Raw genomic sequence first — 19,187 nt, forward strand, 5'->3', positions numbered from 1 at the left:
CACACACACACCACACACTCACAACACACTCACCACACACACACTCACCACACACTCACCACACACTCACCACACTCACCACACACACCACACACACTCACCACACTCACTCACCACACACACTCACCACACACACCACACCACACCCACCACACTCACCACACACTCACCACACACACACCACACACACTCACCACACACACCACACTCACCACACACTCACCACACACTCACCACACCACACACACCACACTCACCACACGCACCACACACACATACACCACACCACACTCACCACACATCACCACACTCACCACACTCACCACACACCACCACTCACCACACTCACCACACACACTCACCACACACACACTCACCACACCACACACCACACTCACCACACACACACTCACCACACACACACTCACCACACACCACACTCACCACACACACCACACCACACTCACCACACTCACCACACACACTCACCACACACACCACACCACACTCACCACACACTCACCACACACTCACCACACACTCACCACACACACACTCACCACACTCACCACACACACTCACCACACTCACCACACACACTCACCACACTCACCACACACACTCACCACTCACCACACGCACCACACACACATACCCCACACCACACTCACCACACTCACCACACACTCACCACACACTCACCACACACTCACCACACACTCACCACACACTCACCACACACTCACCACCCCCCCCCCCCTGCAGGCTGTGGAGCTGTACCGGCGTGCCGGACGCGTTCTAGGCGACCTCTTTTGTGGCCGGCGAGGAGCAGGCCGGCGAGGCCGGAGTGGTGAGCCCTCACCACGTGGTGAGCCCTCACCACGTGGTGAGCCCTCACCACGTGGTGAGTGGCTCTGTGCGCTGGGAACTGAGTGGGACGCTCACCACCTCGGCCAGCCTCTTGCAGGACCACCCCCCATTGAGTCGCCTCGCCACCCAACAGGTGAACACTCTACAGTAGTGGGGGGGTACTCGGGGTACTCTAGAGTAGTGGGGGGTACTCTAGAGTAGTGGGGGGTACTCTAGAGTAGGGGGGTACTCTATAGAGTAGTGGGGGTACTCTATATAGTAGTGGGGTACTCTAGAGTAGTGGGGTACTCTAGAGTAGTGGGGTACTCTATAGAGTAGTGGGGTACTCTATAGAGTAGTGGGGTACTCTATAGAGTAGTGGGGTACTCTATAGAGTAGTGGGGTACTCTATAGAGTAGTGGGGTACTCTATAGAGTAGTGGGGGTACTCTATAGAGTAGTGGGGTACTCTATAGAGTAGTGGGGTACTCTATAGAGTAGTGGGGGTACTCTATAGAGTAGTGGGGTACTCTATAGAGTAGTGGGGTACTCTATAGAGTAGTGGGGTACTCTAGAGAGTAGTGGGGTACTCTATAGAATAGTGGGGGTACTCTATAGAGTAGTGGGGGTTCTCTCTATCTCTATCTATCTCTATCTCTCTCTATCTCCCTGTAGTGTTGTAAGGACGAGCAGACTTCTTTAGGAGGCACACTCTGTTTATTGTATTATTTCCTTATACAACGCTTAACACACACAGAGGGATATTCGGTCCCCTCACCCGATACCCTAGGGAGGTACAACCTCCGGACTTGGCGGGACTCACACGTCTACCGCTATCCTAGTCCTCCGGCTAGGACCTAGGGGAGGCTATCTGACCCACCGCTGGCCCGGTGGGTCCTGACCACTGGGTATGCCGAGCCTTAGCCCTTAGAAGGGCTGGGAGGCTGGTCCAGGGTCCTAGCTAGGCTCCAGCCCAGTCGTCTGTCTTCGTGCAGGGAGAGAACTCCCCGAGGTCCGTTGGGTCACCCGTCTTATACCCATTCGTGGCCAGGTAGAACCAATCATACATTCCCACGTGGAACCGTCTGATTGGTTCGCACCAACCCCTGGCCACGATCCGTTTCACCTCGACTGACCCCAACCGTTGTACCCAGGGGTAATGCTGCACTGCCCTGGTGGCAACGCAGGTTACGCAACAGCGCGTAGTTAACACCTCTACATCCCCATGTAGGTGGAGAGAGCCGTGAGAGAGAGGCTCACCCTGTCTCTCTCTCTAACTATCTCTCTAACTCTCTCTAACTCTATAACTCTCTCTCTCTAACTCTCTCTCTCTAACTCTCTAACTCTCTCTCTAAATCTCTCTCTAACTCTCTCTCTAACTAACTCTCTAACTCTCTCTCTAACTCTCTCTCTCTATCTCTCTCTCTAACTCTCTCTATCTCTCTCTCTCTCTAACTCTCTCTATCTCTCTCACTCTCTCTCTAACTCTCTCTCTAACTCTCTCTCTATCTGTCTCTCTAACTCTCTCTCTAACTCTCTCTCTAACTCTCTAACTATCTCTAACTATCTCCCCTTGTAGGTGGAGAGAGCCGTGAGAGAGAGGCTCACCCTGGCCCTGAAGCTGACCCAGAGCTGCGGGGCCGAGTCAGAGCCACAGCTGAGCCTGGAGTGTGCTCGCCGCTGTGCCACCATTCACCACCGCCTCGCCTCGCTGGCACACCACGCGTTCCGCAATCAGGTCCGCTCAGCCAGAAATATAGAGGCACAGACAAAGCTCCCCCAGGTAGCCTCCAGCAGGGCTGTAGGGGCAAGTGCTGAGACACAGACAAAGCTCCCCCAGGTAGCTTCTAGCAGGGCTGCAGGGGCAAGTGCTGAGAGGCACAGACAAAGCTCCCCCAGGTAGCCTCCAGCAGGGCTGCAGGGGCAAGTGCTGAGAGGCACAGACAAAGCTCCCCCAGGTAGCCTCTGGCAGGGCTGTAGGGGCAAGTGCTGCGAGGCACAGACAAAGCTCCCCCAGGTAGCCTCCAGCAGGGCTGCAGGGGCAAGTGCTGAGACACAGACACAAAGCTCCCCCAGGTAGCCTCTGGCAGGGCTGTAGGGGCAAGTGCTTAGACACAGACAAAGCTCCCCCAGGTAGCCTCTAGCAGGGCTGCAGGGGCCAGTCCTGAGAGGCACAGACAACGCTCCCCCAGGGGGAATCTGAAGGGCTGTAAAGCTCCCCCAGGTAGCCTCTAGCATGGCTGCAGGGGCAAGTGCTGAGAGGCACAGAAAAAGCTCCCCCAGGTAGCCTCTAGCAGGGCTGCAGGGGCCAGTCCTGAGAGGCACAGACAACGCTCCCCCAGGGGGAATCTGAAGGGCTGTAAAGCTCCCCCCCCAGGTAGCCTCTAGCATGGCTGCAGGGGCAAGTGCTGAGACACAGACAAAGCTCCTCCAGGTAGCCTCTAGCAGGGCTGTAGGGGCAAGTGCTTAGACACAGACAAAGCTCCCCCAGGTAGCCTCCAGCAGGGCTGTAGGGGCAAGTGCTGAGACACAGACAAAGCTCCCCCAGGTAGCCTCCAGCAGGGCTGTAAAGCTCCCCCAGGTAGCCTCTAGCATGGCTGTAGGGGCAAGTGCTGAGACACAGACAAAGCTCCCCCAGGTAGCCTCCAGCAGGGCTGTAAAGCTCCCCCAGGTAGCCTCTAGCATGGCTGTAGGGGCAAGTGCTGAGACACAGACAAAGCTCCCCCAGGGGGAATCTGAAGGGCTGTAAAGCTCCCCCAGGTAGCCTCTAGCAGGGCTGCAGGGCAAGTGCTGAGACACAGACAAAGCTCCCCCAGGTAGCCTCTAGCATGGCTGTAGGGGCAAGTGCTGAGACACAGACAAAGCTCCCCCAGGTAGCCTCTACACCTGTAGGGGCAAGTGCTGAGAGGCACAGACAACGCTCCCCCAGGGGGAATCTGAAGGGCTGTAAAGCTCCCCCAGGTAGCCTCTAGCAGGGCTGCAGGGGCAAGTGCTGCGAGGCACAGACAACGCTCCCCCAGGGGGAATCTGAAGGGCTGTAAAGCTCCCCCAGGTAGCCTCTAGCAGGGCTGCAGGGGCAAGTGCTGCGAGGCACAGACAACGCTCCCCCAGGGGGAATCTGAAGGGCTGTAAAGCTCCCCCAGGTAGCCTCTACACCTGCAGGGGCAAGTGCTGAGAGACACAGACAACGCTCCCCCAGGGGGAATCTGAAGGGCTGTAAAGCTCCCCCAGGTAGCCTCTAGCATGGCTGTAGGGGCAAGTGCTGAGACACAGACAAAGATCCCCCAGGTAGCCTCTAGCAGGGCTGCAGGGGCAAGTGCTGAGAGGCACAGACAAAGATCCCCCAGGGGGAATCTGAAGGGCTGCAGGGGCAAGTGCTGCGAGGCACAGACAACGCTCCCCCAGGTAGCCTCTACACCTGCAGGGGCAAGTGCTGCGAGGCACAGACAAAGCTCCCCCAGGTAGCCTCTACACCTGCAGGGGCAAGTGCTGCGAGGCACAGACAACGCTCCCCCAGGGGGAATCTGAAGGGCTGTAAAGCTCCCCCAGGTAGCCTCTAGCATGGCTGTAGGGGCAAGTGCTGAGAGGCACAGACAAAGCTCCCCCAGGTAGCCTCTACACCTGCAGGGGCAAGTGCTGCGAGGCACAGACAACGCTCCCCCAGGGGGAATCTGAAGGGCTGTAAAGCTCCCCCAGGTAGCCTCTAGCAGGGCTGCAGGGGCAAGTGCTGCTGAGAGGCACAGACAACGCTCCCCCAGGGGGAATCTGAAGGGCTGTAAAGCTCCCCCAGGTAGCCTCTACACCTGCAGGGGCAAGTGCTGCGAGGCACAGACAAAGCTCCCCCAGGTAGCCTCTACACCTGCAGGGGCAAGTGCTGAGAGGCACAGACAAAGATCCCCCAGGTAGCCTCTAGCAGGGCTGCAGGGGCAAGTGCTGAGCCACAGACAAAGCTCCCCCAGGTAGCCTCTAGCAGGGCTGTAGGGGCAAGTGCTGAGACACAGACAAAGCTCCCCCAGGTAGCCTCTAGCAGGGCTGCAGGGGCAAGTGCTGCTGAGGCACAGACAACGCTCCCCCAGGGGGAATCTGAAGGGCTGTAAAGCTCCCCCAGGTAGCCTCTAGCAGGGCTGCAGGGGCAAGTGCTGAGACACAGACACAAAGCTCCCCCAGGTAGCCTCTGGCAGGGCTGTAGGGGCAAGTGCTTAGACACAGACAAAGCTCCCCCAGGTAGCCTCTACACCTGCAGGGGCCAGTCCTGAGAGGCACAGACAAAGCTCCCCCAGGTAGCCTCCAGCAGGGCTGTAAAGCTCCCCCAGGTAGCCTCTAGCAGGGCTGCAGGGGCAAGTCCTGAGAGGCACAGACAACGCTCCCCCAGGGGGAATCTGAAGGGCTGTAAAGCTCCCCCAGGTAGCCTCTAGCAGGGCTGCAGGGCAAGTGCTGAGACACAGACAAAGCTCCCCCAGGTAGCCTCTACACCTGCAGGGGCAAGTCCTGAGAGGCACAGACAACGCTCCCCCAGGTAGCCTCTAGCAGGGCTGTAAAGCTCCCCCAGGTAGCCTCTAGCAGGGCTGTAGGGGCAAGTGCTGCGAGGCACAGACAACGCTCCCCCAGGGGGAATCTGAAGGGCTGTAAAGCTCCCCCAGGTAGCCTCTACACCTGCAGGGGCAAGTGCTGCGAGGCACAGACAAAGCTCCCCCAGGTAGCCTCTACACCTGTAGGGGCAAGTGCTGAGAGGCACAGACAAAGCTCCCCCAGGTAGCCTCTAGCAGGGCTGCAGGGGCAAGTGCTGAGAGGCACAGACAAAGCTCCCCCAGGTAGCCTCTAGCAGGGCTGCAGGGGCAAGTGCTGAGAGGCACAGACAAAGCTCCCCCGGTAGCCTCCAGCAGGGCTGCAGGGGCAAGTGCTGAGAGGCACAGACAACGCTCCCCCAGGGGGAATCTGAAGGGCTGTAAAGCTCCCCCAGGTAGCCTCTAGCATGGCTGTAGGGGCAAGTGCTGAGACACAGACAAAGATCCCCCAGGTAGCCTCTAGCAGGGCTGCAGGGGCAAGTGCTGCGAGGCACAGACAACGCTCCCCCAGGGGGAATCTGAAGGGCTGTAAAGCTCCCCCAGGTAGCCTCTACACCTGCAGGGGCAAGTGCTGCGAGGCACAGACAAAGCTCCCCCAGGTAGCCTCTACACCTGTAGGGGCAAGTGCTGAGAGGCACAGACAAAGCTCCCCCAGGTAGCCTCTAGCAGGGCTGCAGGGGCAAGTGCTGAGAGGCACAGACAAAGCTCCCCCAGGTAGCCTCTAGCAGGGCTGCAGGGGCAAGTGCTGAGAGGCACAGACAAAGCTCCCCCAGGTAGCCTCCAGCAGGGCTGCAGGGGCAAGTGCTGAGAGGCACAGACAACGCTCCCCCAGGGGGAATCTGAAGGGCTGTAAAGCTCCCCCAGGTAGCCTCTAGCAGGGCTGCAGGGGCAAGTGCTGCGAGGCACAGACAAAGCTCTCCCAGGTAGCCTCTAGCAGGCCTGCAGGGGCAAGTGCTGCTGAGAGGCACAGACAACGCTCCCCCAGGGGGAATCTGAAGGGCTGTAAAGCTCCGCTCTGCCGCCCTCCGCAGGAGTGTGTGGACGTGCCGGAGCGGCGGCGCCAGCGGCTGTTGGCTGAGCGCCACTACTCCAGCGCCAGCGCCACGCTCGGCCGCTTGGGGGAGGCGCCGCTGGCGCTGGTTCGCGTGCAGCTGGAGAGGGTGGCGCTGTTGGAGGTGGTGGCCGAAGGTGGGTTGGGTGGGGAGAGGGTGGGGGGAGGGTGTGGGAGGGTGGGGGGAGGGTGGGAGGGTGGGGGGGTGGGGGGGTGGGGGAGGGTGGGGGGGTGGGGAGGGTGGGGGGAGGGTGGGGGGAGAGGTGGGAGAGGTGGGGGGAGGGTGCGGGGAGAGGGTGGGGGAGAGGTGGGGGGAGGGTGGGGGGTGGGGGGAGAGGTGGGGGGAGGGTGGGGGGTGGGGGGAGAGGTGGGGGGAGGGTGGGGGGACGGGTGGGGGGAGAGGGTGGGGGGAGGGTAGGGGGAGAGGGTGGGGGGAGGGTGGGGGGAGGGGTGGGGAGGGTGGGGGGAGGGAGGGGGGAGGGTGGGGGGAGGCAGGGGGTGGTGTTGATGATGTTGTTTTGATGATGATGTTTTGATGATGATGTTGTTTTGATGATGATGTTGTTTTGATGATGATGATGTTTTGATGATGATGTTGTTTTGATGATGATGTTTTGATGATGATGATGTTTTGATGATGATGATGTTTTGATGATGATGATGTTTTGATGATGATGATGATGTTTTGATGATGATGATGTTTTGATGATGATATTTTGATGATGTTGTTTTGATGATGATGATATTTTGATGATGTTGTTTTGATGATGATGATATTTTGATGATGTTGTTTTGTGCAGGGATGAGTGCCTCTTCTTCACGGATCCAGATTCTGACTTCTGCACTCCATCTCCTCGCGGAGACCAAGGACGCCCTGCACGCTATCGCCACCACCACCACCACCACCGACAACATCACCACCACCAACCCCACCACTACCAACTCCGCTACCGACATCACCAACCTCACCACCAACACCACTACCAAGGCCACCACCCATCTCACCACGACCTCCACCAACCCCAGCACCACCAGGAGGAGTGGCTGGACTGGTGCTCGTCTTGTGGACAATCAGGAGGATGAGGTAGCGGTGGAGGAGGTGAAGGTGGAGGTGGTGGAGGTGGAGAAGGTGGTGGAGGAGGTGACGGTGGAGGAGGTTAAGGTGGTGGAGGTAGTGGAGGAGGTGAAGGAGGAGGTGGTGGAGGTGAAGGAGGAGGTGAAGGAGGAGGTGGTGGAGGAGGTGGAGGAGGCGGAGCGGCTGGTGTTGATGCTTGAGTCACGTCTGGCACAGCTGCTCCTACAGCTGCTCAAGCTGCTGAGTGGTGGCGGTGGCGGTGGTGGCGGTGGTGGCGGTGGCGGTGGTGGTGGCGGTGGTGGTGGTGGCGGTCACCACGGTTCTCGGCGGAGAGCGAGCAGCAACCGCAGCAACCGCAGCAACAACAACAACAACAGCAGCAACAGCAGCAGCAGCAGCAGCCGCCATTCGCCGTTGAGCGGCGGTGACGTCGCCGTGGCGCCTGTGCCAGGCCAGGTGCACGGGTACGCACGCATGTGAGAGTGTGAGAGTGTGAGAGTGTGAGGGTGTGAGAGTGTGTGTGTGAGAGTGTGAGTGTGAGAGTGTGAGGGTGTGAGAGTGTGTGTGAGAGTGTGAGTGTGAGAGTGTGAGGGTGTGAGGGTGTGAGAGTGTGAGGGTGTGAGGGTGTGAGAGTGTGGGAGTGAGAGTGTGAGAGTGTGTGTGAGAGTGTGAGTGTGTGTGTGAGTGTGTGTTAGTGTGTGTGAGAGTGTGAGTGTGTGAGTGTGTGTTAGTGTGTGTGAGAGTGTGAGTGTGTGAGAGTGTGAGGGTGTGTGTGAGTGTGAGAGTGTGTGGGTGTGAGTGTGTGTGTGAGAGTGTGTGTGTGTGTGTGAGTCTGTCAAAACAACCCCCTACCTCATCGCGGTGCCGGACGGGCAACTCTGTCGTGGACAGCGCTGTGGGGGGAGATCCAATTTTTGATTGGCTCCTCCCCTCATGGCATATGTGTCCACCACAGGGGCTAAACGGGGGCTCTGGACGGGTGCGAGGGGCTGGTAACCCCTCCACCTTCAATTAATTACCACGAAACCACGAATTAAACTGAAATATGTAACAACTAAGCTTGTGCCGGAGGCCCCGGGGGGCCAGGCGTCTATGACGTCTCCTGGCCAAACCCCAATTGGCGGAGCCAGGAGATTGAATACCTATCCTCGGGGCTACTCCAGAAACAACGAAAAGCCACTACGGGTGGCCACGTGGAATGTTCGAACGCTCACTGCAGAGGAGAGGCTGCCACTCCTCTGTCGGGAGCTGGACCGGTACCGCCTGGATCTATGCGGCATTCAGGAGGTCCGGTGGACCGGCTCTGGCTCCTGCCACCATGAGGGGTGGACAGTCCTCTACTCGGGGCAGCAGACTGCCAAACAACAGGGTGTGGGTCTTCTTTTGAACAAAAGAATGAAGGGGGCGTGGGAGCGTGGCGGTGAGGTGTGGGAAGCTGTAAGCCCCAGGCTACTTTGGGCTCGCCTTCCCATCAACCGGAGGCGAGGAATGGTGGTCGTGGTTACTTATGCCCCCACCGAAGATGAACATCCGTGGAGGGATGCAGGCAAAGCCGATGAGTCAGATGCCTTCAATGACCTCCTGTCACAGGTGCTGGCTAAAGTGGCCCCTCGGGATAGAGTCATCATGTTGGGTGACTTCAATGCCCGAGTTGGTCATGATACTGGCACCTGGTCTGGAGTGATTGGAGGGCATGGGCCAGATCAGCTCAATGACAACGGTAGGAGGCTGCTAGATTTTTGTGCAGCCCATGGGCTTGTAATTACCAACACGCTGTTCCGGCATCGGCGCATCCACACAACATCATGGATGCATGCCGGGTCCAAGCAAGAACATCTGCTGGACTACATAGTGACGGACCAGCGAATGCGAGCCCAAGTCCTTGACACCAGGACCTACCGTGGAGCTGATCTGCCCTCTGACCATCGACTAGTCATCTGTAAGATGCGCCTGCCATTCTTCCACTCCGGTGGTGGGTGTACACCCAGGACCCCATTCCAACCTAAAGTGGCCTGGTCTCAGTTATCTGATGAAAGTTGCAAGCGAGAATTTCATCATCGCTTGCGGCTGGGATTGGCATCGTCCCCGACTCCTCCTGATGTCGAGGGTAAATGGGCGAGGTTTAGGACTGTGACTCATGCAGCTGCAATGGCTGCTTTGGGTACGCGGTCCAGACCTCCCCAGACACCCTGGATGACAGAGGAGTTGTTCAGGATGGTTGAGAAAAAGCGACAGGCCCACTGTCATCGGCTACAGAATCCCACGTCAGAGAATGAGGAGGCTTACCGCAGCCTTCGCTCGGAGGTTCGGAGAGCCGTGAGGCGCTGCAAGGATGGGTGGTGGTCGCGGGTTGCTGAGGAGATGGAGTCTGCCTCAGTGGCCCGTGATCACAAATCTCTATTTAACTCCATCAAAAAAGTAACCTGCAGCGCCACACCTATTACCATCATTAGGGGAAAAAACGGTGATCCAATTTCCGACCCCCAGGAACAGGTTCGCAGATTTGCTGAGCATTTCTGTGAGGTCCTGGGGGAGGGAAAATCCCTCAGCCAGGAAAACATCGTGGCACAAAGTGAGGATGACCCTGCTGAGGCTGCGGTGCCTCAAATATTGGAAGTCACCCTCTGTGAGTGGCTGGCTGAGGTGCCATCTGTTGAGGAAGTACTGAAGGCAATCCGGAGTCTGAGACCAGGAAAGGCAGTGGGCAGAGATGATCTCCCAAGCGAAATGCTGAGGGAGGGTGGCGTTTGTGCACAGACTGCTCTATATGACATCATAACAACAGTCTGGACCACTGGACGGGTTCCGCAGGATTGGAAGGATGCCCTGGTGGTCCCCCTTTTTAAGAAGGGGGACCGCACAGACTGTAACAACTACAGGGGCATCTCACTCCTCAGTGTGCCGGGAAAGGTCCTGGCAAGGATTATTCAGCATCGCCTTGCCAGGCACGCTGAGGAGAGGCTTGCGGAGCCCCAATGCGGTTTCAGGAAAGGGCGGTCCTGCACAGATGCCATATTTTCTGTCCGTCTGCTACAGCAGAGGTGTAGGGAATTCCAACAAGACCTACATCTCTGCTTTATTGACCTGGTCAAGGCCTATGATACCATCAGTAGGCCTGGGCTCTGGGTCGTTCTTCGTGCTTTTGGAGTACCTGACCCTCTGCTCACGATCATTAAGGACCTTCATGATGGTGAGCGGGCCCGGGTAAAACTACGTGGCCGGGAGTCAGAGCCATTCCCTGTACACCTTGGGGTGCGACAGGGATGTCCTCTGGCTCCCACATTATTTAACATCTATTTTGACCACGTAGTTCATGAAGCCTTCAATAGCTGTACCGGGGGAATCTCCATATGGTACAGATATAATGGGAGGCTAATCGATGCCCGGGTGCGGTCAAGGGATGGCTCCCTATTGCTCAACCACGTTATGTATGCTGATGACTTGGTAATAGCTGCTCAGTCAGAGGAGGAGTTGGAGACGTTGCTGCTGAGACTGGAGCGTGCCACTAAGAGGTGGGGCCTTACCATCAGCCCCACCAAAACTAAGCACCTGCCTGGGTATTTTGTACCATCGGACACTCCACCCCCACAACTCCCAATCGGTGATGGGGCAGTTGTGGAGAGAGTGGAGCGTTTCCCATACCTGGGCAGTGTGATTATGACTGGCTCCAGTTTAACAGCAGAGGTCTCACTCCGAATCAGTCGAGCGGCAATATCTTTTCATCGGTTGCGTAACGCTGTGTGGAAGCTACCTGGTCTGTCGCTCCGCACTAAGCTTCAGGTCTTCTCGGCCACGGTCATTCCCTCCCTTCTCTACGCTTGCGAAACGTGGACCCCCCTAATGGAACATCTTCGCCGGTTAGAAACATTTAGGCTGGCCTGCCTACGATCCATCCTGGGTTTAACCAGACTGGATTGTGTGAGGAGCTCACAAATCCTTGAAAGATCTGGGCAGGGTCCCATCGGTGAGCTCCTCCGGCAGGCAAGACTGCGATGGCTGGGTCATGTAGCCCGCATGCCCAGCCACCGCATGCCGAAACAGCTTTTGTTTGGCCGGATTGAGGGGGCTAAGCGGGCGCGGCACGGGCTAGAGAAGAGATGGAGTGATGTGGTACAGGAGGACGTGGAGCTGAGTGGACTTGCCGATGACTGGTACCAGCGGTGTCAAGATCGGCCTCTGTGGAGGAGGCTCGTGAAGGATGCTACTGGGCAGTTGGAGGCAGTCGCCCTCCAACAACAACGGAGGGCGGAGGAGCGACGCTCACAACAGCGAGCGGAGCGCCGGGTGGCTAAAGCACAGCAGGTTGGCACAGTAGGGGGCACAGGTGGTGCATCAGCCAGTCATCTCAGTCAGTCGACCCGTGGCACCTGGGTCTGCCCCGTGACCTCCTGCCAGCGGGCGTTCGACACTTCACGTGGCCTCAGGGTGCACATAGCCTGGCACAAGCGTCGTGGTGACGTCACCGCTACTTAGTGGCGAATGGCGGTTCTTGTTGTTGGTGTGTGAGAGTGTGAGAGTGTGAGTGTGTGTGTGAGTGTGAGAGTGTGTGTGAGAGTGTGAGGGTGTGTGTGAGTGTGAGAGTGTGTGTGAGAGTGAGTGTGTGTGTGAGTGTGTGAGTGTGTGTGTGAGAGTGTGAGTGTGAGAGTGTGAGTGTGTGTGTGAGAGTGTGAGTGTGTGTGTGAGAGTGTGAGTGTGTGTGTGAGAGTGTGAGTGTGTGTGTGACTGTGTATGTGTCTGTGTGTGTATGTATGTGTGTGTGACTGTGTATGTGTGTCTGTGTGTATGTTTGGGGAGTGATAGTGTACCGGTTAGCGCTACGCTGCGCTATGAACCTGGCGACCCGGGTTCGATTCCCGCTCACGGGCAACACCAGTGACGATTATCTGAACCGGTCCCGGACCTCCCCTAGGTCGACTCAGCCTCAAATGAGTACCTAGTGCGGTGTGTAAACATTGCCACTAGGGAGACAAAGGCGGTCGGGCGTGGTGCTGGCCACCCACCCCCTCGTGTACCGTTTCGGCCTTCATAGGTGCTCTATACACTATACACTACACTATACACTACACTATACACTACACTATACACTACTATACACTACTATACACTACACTATACACTACTATACACTACACTATACACTACTATACACTACTATACACTACACTATACACTACTATACACTACACTATACACTACACTACTATACACTACACTACTATACATTACACTATACACTACTATACACAACACTATACACTACGCTACTATACACTACACTACTATACACTACACTATACACTACTATACACTACACTACTATACACTACACTACAATACACTACACTATACACTACACTACTATACACTACTATACACTACACTACTATACACTACACTACTATACACTACACTACTATACACTACACTTTACACTACTATACACTACACTATACACTACTATACACTGTGTCTGTATCTCTCTGTGTGTCTCTGCGTCTCTCTGTGTGTCTGTGTCTCTGTGTGTGTGTCTGTGTGTCTCTGTGTGTCTGTGTCTCTCTGTGTGTGTCTGTGTCTCTGTGTGTCTGTGTCTCTCTGTGTGTGTCTGTGTCTCTCTGTGTGTGTCTGTGTCTCTCTGTGTGTTTCTGCGTCTCTCTGTGTGTGTCTGTGTCTCTGTGTGTGTCTGTGTGTCTCTGTGTGTGTCTGTGTCTCTCTGTGTGTTTCTGCGTCTCTCTGTGTGTGTCTGTGTCTCTGTGTGTGTCTGTGTGTCTCTGTGTGTGTCTGTGTCTCTCTCTGTGTGTCTGTGTCTCTCTGTGTGTGTCTGTGTCTCTCTGTGTGTGTCTGTGTCTCTCTGTGTGTTTCTGCGTCTCTCTGTGTGTGTCTGTGTCTCTGTGTGTGTCTGTGTGTCTCTGTGTGTCTCTGCATCTCTCTGTGTGTGTGTCTGTCTCTGCATCTCTCTCTGTGTCTCTCTGTGTGTGTCTGTGTCTCTGTGTGTGTCTGTGTCTCTGTGTGTCTCTCTGTGTGTCTGTGTCTCTCTGTGTGTGTCTGTGTCTCTGTGTGTGTCTGTGTCTCTGTGTGTGTCTGTGTCTCTCTGTGTCTCTCTCTGTGTGTCTGTGTTTCTCTGTGTGTGTCTGTGTCTCTCTGTGTATGTCTGTGTCTCTGTGTGTGTCTGTGTCTCTGTGTCTCCATGTCTCTGTGTGTCTCTGTGTGTGTCTGCATCTCTCTGTGTGTCTGTGTCTCTCTGTGTCTCTCTGTGTGTCTCTCTGTGTGTCTCTGTGTCTCTCTGTGTCTCTGTGTGTGTCTGCGTCTCTCTGCGTCTCTCTGTGTGCGTGCGTTGCTGTCCCAGGCTGTCTCTGGATGAGACGCAGGCTGTGCTCGTGGCGCGCTATCGCCGTCTGTACGTGGCTCTACTGCAGCGTTGCTGCTCCTCTGGCAAGGAACAGCGGCAGCAGCAGCAGCAGGAACAGCAGGAACAGCAGGAACAGGAACAGCGACAGCAGGAACAGCGGCAGCAGGAACAGCAGCAGCAGCAGGAACAGGAACAGCAGGAACAGCATCAGGAACAGGAACAGCGACAGCAGGAACAGGAACAGCGACAGCAGGAACAGCGGCAGCAGCAGCAGGAACAGCGGCAGCAGGAACAGGAACAGCAGCAGCAGGAACAGGAACAGCAGGAACAGCAGCAGCAGGAACAGGAACAGCAGCAGGAACAGGAACAGCAGGAACAGCGGCAGCAGGAACAGGAACAGCGGCAGGAACAGCGACAGCAGGAACAGCGGCAGCAGGAACAGCGGCAGCAGCAGCAGGAACGGCGACAGCAGGAACAGGAACAGCAGGAACAGCAGCAGCAGGAACAGGAACAGCGGCAGCAGGAACAGGAACAGAAGCAGCAGGAACGGCGGCAGCAGGAACAGAAGCAGCAGGAACGGCAGAATGACAGCGGCAGCAGCAGCAGCAGGCGGAGTGTCGCGGAAAGAGCGGAGATACTGGCGGAGATCCTCGCAGAGCTGGAGTAGAGAGACACGGGGAGAGAGACACGGGGAGAGAGACACGGGGAGAGAGAGACACGGGGATAGAGACACGGGGAGAGAGACACGGGGAGAGAGAGACACGGGGAGAGAGACACGGGGAGAGAGACACGGGGAGAGAGACACGGGGAGAGAGACACGGGGAGAGAGACACGGGGAGAGAGACACGGGGAGAGAGACACGGGGAGAGAGACACGGGGAAAGACGGGGAGAGAGACACGGGGAGAGAGACACGGGGAGAGACGGAGAGACACGGGGAGAGAGAGACGGGGAGAGAGAGACGGGGAGAGAGACAGAGACACAGGGAGAGAGACAGAGACACGGGGAGAGAGACAGAGACACGGGGAGAGAGAGACGGGGAGAGAGAGACACGGGGACAGAGACACGGAGAGAGACACGGAGAGAGAGACAGAGACACGGGGAGAGAGAGACACGGGGACAGAGACACGGGGAGAGAGACACGGAAATAGAGAGACACGGAGATAGAGACACACGGGAGAGAGAGACACGGGGAGAGAGAGAGACACGGGGACAGAGACACGGGCAGAGAGACACGGGGAGAGAGACACGCGGAGAGAGAGACACGGGGAGAGAGAGACACGGGGAGAGAGACACGGGGAGAGAGACACGGGGAGAGAGACACGGGGAGAGAGACACGGGGAAAGACGGGGAGAGAGACACGGGGAGAGAGACACGGGGAGAGACGGAGAGACACGGGGAGAGAGACACGGGGAGAGAGACACGGGGAGAGAGACACGGGGAGAGAGACACGGGGAGAGACGGGGAGAGAGAGACGGGGAGAGAGACAGAGACACAGGGAGAGAGACAGAGACACGGGGAGAGAGACAGAGACACGGGGAGAGAGAGACGGGGAGAGAGAGACACGGGGACAGAGACACGGAGAGAGACACGGAGAGAGAGACAGAGACACGGGGAGAGAGAGACACGGGGACAGAGACACGGGGAGAGAGACACGGAGATAGAGAGACACGGGAGAGAGAGACACGGGGAGAGAGAGAGACACGGGGACAGAGACACGGGCAGAGAGACACGGGGAGAGAGAGACACGGGGAGAGAGAGACACGGGGAGAGAGAGACACGGGGAGAGACACGGAGAGAGAGACACGGAGTGGGAGAGAGACACGGAGTGGGAGAGAGAGACACGGAGTGTGAGAGAGAGACACGGAGTGGGAGAGAGACACGGAGTGGGAGAGAGACACGGAGTGGGAGAGAGAGACACGGAGAGAGAGACACGAGGTGGGAGAGAGAGACGGAGTGGGAGAGAGAGACACGGAGTGTGAGAGAGAGACACGGAGTGGGAGAGAGACACGGAGTGGCAGGGAGAGACACGGAGTGGCAGAGAGAGACACGGAGTGGCAGAGAGAGACACGGAGAGAGAGACACGGAGTGGGACACGGAGAGAGACACGGAGTGGGAGAGAGAGACACGGAGTGGGAGAGAGAGACACAGAGTGGTAGAGAGACACGGAGAGAGAGACACGGAGTGGGAGAGAGAGACACGGAGTGGTAGAGAGAGACATGGAGAGAGAGACACGGAGAGAGAGACACGGAGTGGGAGAGAGAGACACGGAGTGGGAGAGAGAGACAGAGAGAGACACAGAGAGAGAGACACGGAGTGGTAGAGAGAGACACGGAGAAAGAGACACGGAGAGAGAGACACGGAGTGGGAGAGAGAGACACGGAGTGGGAGAGAGAGACACGGAGTGGTAGAGAGAGACACGGAGTGGTAGAGAGAGACACGGAGAGAGAGACACGGAGTGGGACACGGAGAGAGACACGGAGTGGTAGAGAGAGACACGGAGTGGGAGAGAGAGACACGGAGAGAGAGACACGGAGTGGGAGAGAGAGACGGAGAGAGAGACACGGAGAGAGAGACACGGAGTGGGAGAGAGAGACACGGAGTGGGAGAGAGAGACACGGAGAGAGAGACACGGAGAGAGAGACACGGAGTGGGAGAGAGAGACACGGAGTGGGAGAGAGAGACAGAGAGAGACACAGAGAGAGAGACACGGAGTAGTAGAGAGAGACACGGAGAGAGAGACACGGAGAGAGAGACACGGAGTGGGAGAGAGAGACACGGAGTGGGAGAGAGAGACACGGAGTGGTAGAGAGAGACACGGAGTGGTAGAGAGAGACACGGAGAGAGAGACACGGAGAGAGAGACACGGAGTGGGAGAGAGAGACACGGAGTGGGAGAGAGAGACACGGAGTGGTAGAGAGACACGGAGTGGTAGAGAGACACGGAGAGATAGAGACACGGAGTGGTAGAGAGACACGGAGAGATAGAGACACGGAGTGGGAGAGAGAGACACGGAGTGGGAGAGAGACACGGAGTGGTAGAGAGAGACACGGGGAGAGAGACACGGAGTGGGAGAGAGAGACACGGAGAGAGAGAGACACGGAGAGAGAGAGACACGGGGGACTGTGTATTGTTTTTGAAAGTAATTTAAATTAAAGAACGACTGCTGGCAGAACATGGTCCACGTGATGTGATTGCACGTTGTGGATATTGAGTGTAGGACCTGCCAGGCAGATCACCCACCCACTCACCTACTCACTCACCTACACACTCACCTACTCACTCACCTACTCACCTACTCACCCACCCACCCACTCACCTAGCCACTCACCTACTACCCTACCCACCTAGCTACCAACCCACTCACTCACCTACTCACCCACCCACTCATCCACTCACCTACCTCGCCATCCACTCACCCACTCTACGACCCACTCACTCACCTACCCACCTAGCCACCAACCCACTCACTCACCCACCCACCTAGCTACCAACCCACTCACTCACCTACTCACCCACCCACTCATCCACTCACCTACCTCGCCATCCACTCACCCACTCTACGACCCACTCACTCACCTACCCACCTAGCCACCAACCCACTCACTCACCCACCCACCTAGCTACCAACCCACTCACTCACCCACCCACCTAGCTACCAACCCACTCACTCACCTACCACCTAGCTACCAACCCACTCACTCACCCACCCACCTAGCTACCAACCCACTCACTCACCCACCCACCTAGCTACCAACCCACTCACCCACCCACCTAGCTACCAACCCACTCACTCACCTACCACCTAGTCACCCACTCACTCCCCTACCCACCTAGCTACCAACCCACTCATTCACCTACTCACCCACCCACGCATCCACTCACCTACCTCGCCGTCCACTCACCCACTCTACGAATCACTCACTCACCTACCCACCTAGCCACCAACCCACTCACCCACCCACCTAGCTACCAACCCACTCACTCACCCACCCACCTAGCTACCAACCCACTCACTCACCTACCACCTAGCTACCAACCCACTCACTCACCCACCCACCTAGCTACCAACCCACTCACTCACCCACCCACCTAGCTACCAACCCACTCACCCATCCACCTAGCTACCAACCCACTCACCCACCCACCTAGCTACCAACCCACCCACCCACCTAGCTACCAACCCACTCACCCACCTAGCTACCAACCCACTCACCCACCTAGCTACCAACCCACTCACCCAATCACCTACCCACCTAGCTACCAACCCACTCACTCACCTCCCAACCTAGCTACCAACCCACTCACCAACCTACCTAGCTACCAGCCCACTCACTCACCTACCCACCTAGCTACCAACCCACTCACTCACCTACCCACCTAGCCACCCACTCACTCCCCTACCCACCTAGCTACCAACCCACTCACCTACTCACCCACCCACGCATCCACTCACCTACCTCGCCGTCCACTCACCCACTCTACGACCCACTCACTCACCTAGCCACCAACCCACTCACTCACCCATCCACCTAGCTACAAACAGACTCACTCACCTACCCACCTAGCCACCAACCCACTCACTCACCTACCCACCTAGCCACCCACTCACTCACCTACCCACCTAGCTAACAACCCACTCACCTACCCACCTAGCCACCCACTCACTCACCTAGCTACCAACCCACTCACCCAGCTACCAACCCACTCACCTACCCACCTAGCGACCAACCCACTCATTCACCTATCCACCTAGCTACCCACCCACCCACTCACCTACTCACCCACCCACTCACCCACCTAGCCACTCACACTTAGCTACCTCGCCATCCACTCACCCACTCTATGACCCACTCACTCACCTACCCACCTAGCTACCCACCCACTCACTCACCTACCCACCTAGCTACCAATCTACTCACCTAGCTACCAATCCACTCACCTACCCACCTAGCTACCAACCCACTCACCTACCCACGTAGCCACCCACTCACCTACCCACCTAGCTACCCACCCACTCGCTCACCTACCCACCTAGCTACCAACCCTCTCACTCACCTAGCCACCCACTCACTCACCTACCCACCTAGCCACCCACTCACCTACCCACCTAGCTAACAACCCACTCACCTACCTACCTAGCTACCAACCCGCTCACTCACCTACCCACCTAGCTACCAACCCACTCACCTACCCACCTAGCTACCAACTCACTCACCTACCCACCTAGCCACTCACCCACTCACCTACAACACCTAGCTACCAACCCACTCACCTACCCACTCACCTACCCACCTAGCTACC

At 57.1% G+C, this 19,187-nt stretch overlaps 1 protein-coding gene across 1 annotated transcript; it reads left to right on the forward strand.

Annotated features, from left to right (window-relative positions):
• Positions 1-833: 833 nt before the first annotated feature.
• LOC116958790 (uncharacterized) lies at positions 834-14,644 on the forward strand. The gene is made up of 6 exons (XM_076057500.1): positions 834-847; positions 884-1,003; positions 2,428-2,586; positions 6,445-6,601; positions 7,265-8,003; positions 13,883-14,644. The coding sequence occupies exons 5-6, from the start codon at positions 7,267-7,269 to the stop codon at positions 14,550-14,552; spliced, it is 1,407 nt and encodes a 468-aa protein (XP_075913615.1). The 5' UTR covers positions 834-847; positions 884-1,003; positions 2,428-2,586; positions 6,445-6,601; positions 7,265-7,266; the 3' UTR covers positions 14,553-14,644.
• Positions 14,645-19,187: the final 4,543 nt, after the last annotated feature.

Source organism: Petromyzon marinus, chromosome 83 (assembly GCF_048934315.1).
Source record: "Petromyzon marinus isolate PM22_M1 ecotype Great Lakes invasive population chromosome 83, UKy_Petmar_22M1.pri1.0, whole genome shotgun sequence".
NCBI classification, from domain to species: Eukaryota; Metazoa; Chordata; class Hyperoartia; order Petromyzontiformes; family Petromyzontidae; genus Petromyzon; species Petromyzon marinus.

Excerpts from the sequence above, each read along its gene's own strand:
- LOC116958790 (XM_076057500.1), top strand. The coding sequence starts at position 7,267 with ATGAGTGCCTCTTCTTCACGGATCCAGATTCTGACTTCTGCACTCCAT. Across the intron at positions 8,004-13,882 it reads GTGCCAGGCCAGGTGCACGG|GCTGTCTCTGGATGAGACGC; the intron begins GTACGCACGCAT and ends TTGCTGTCCCAG.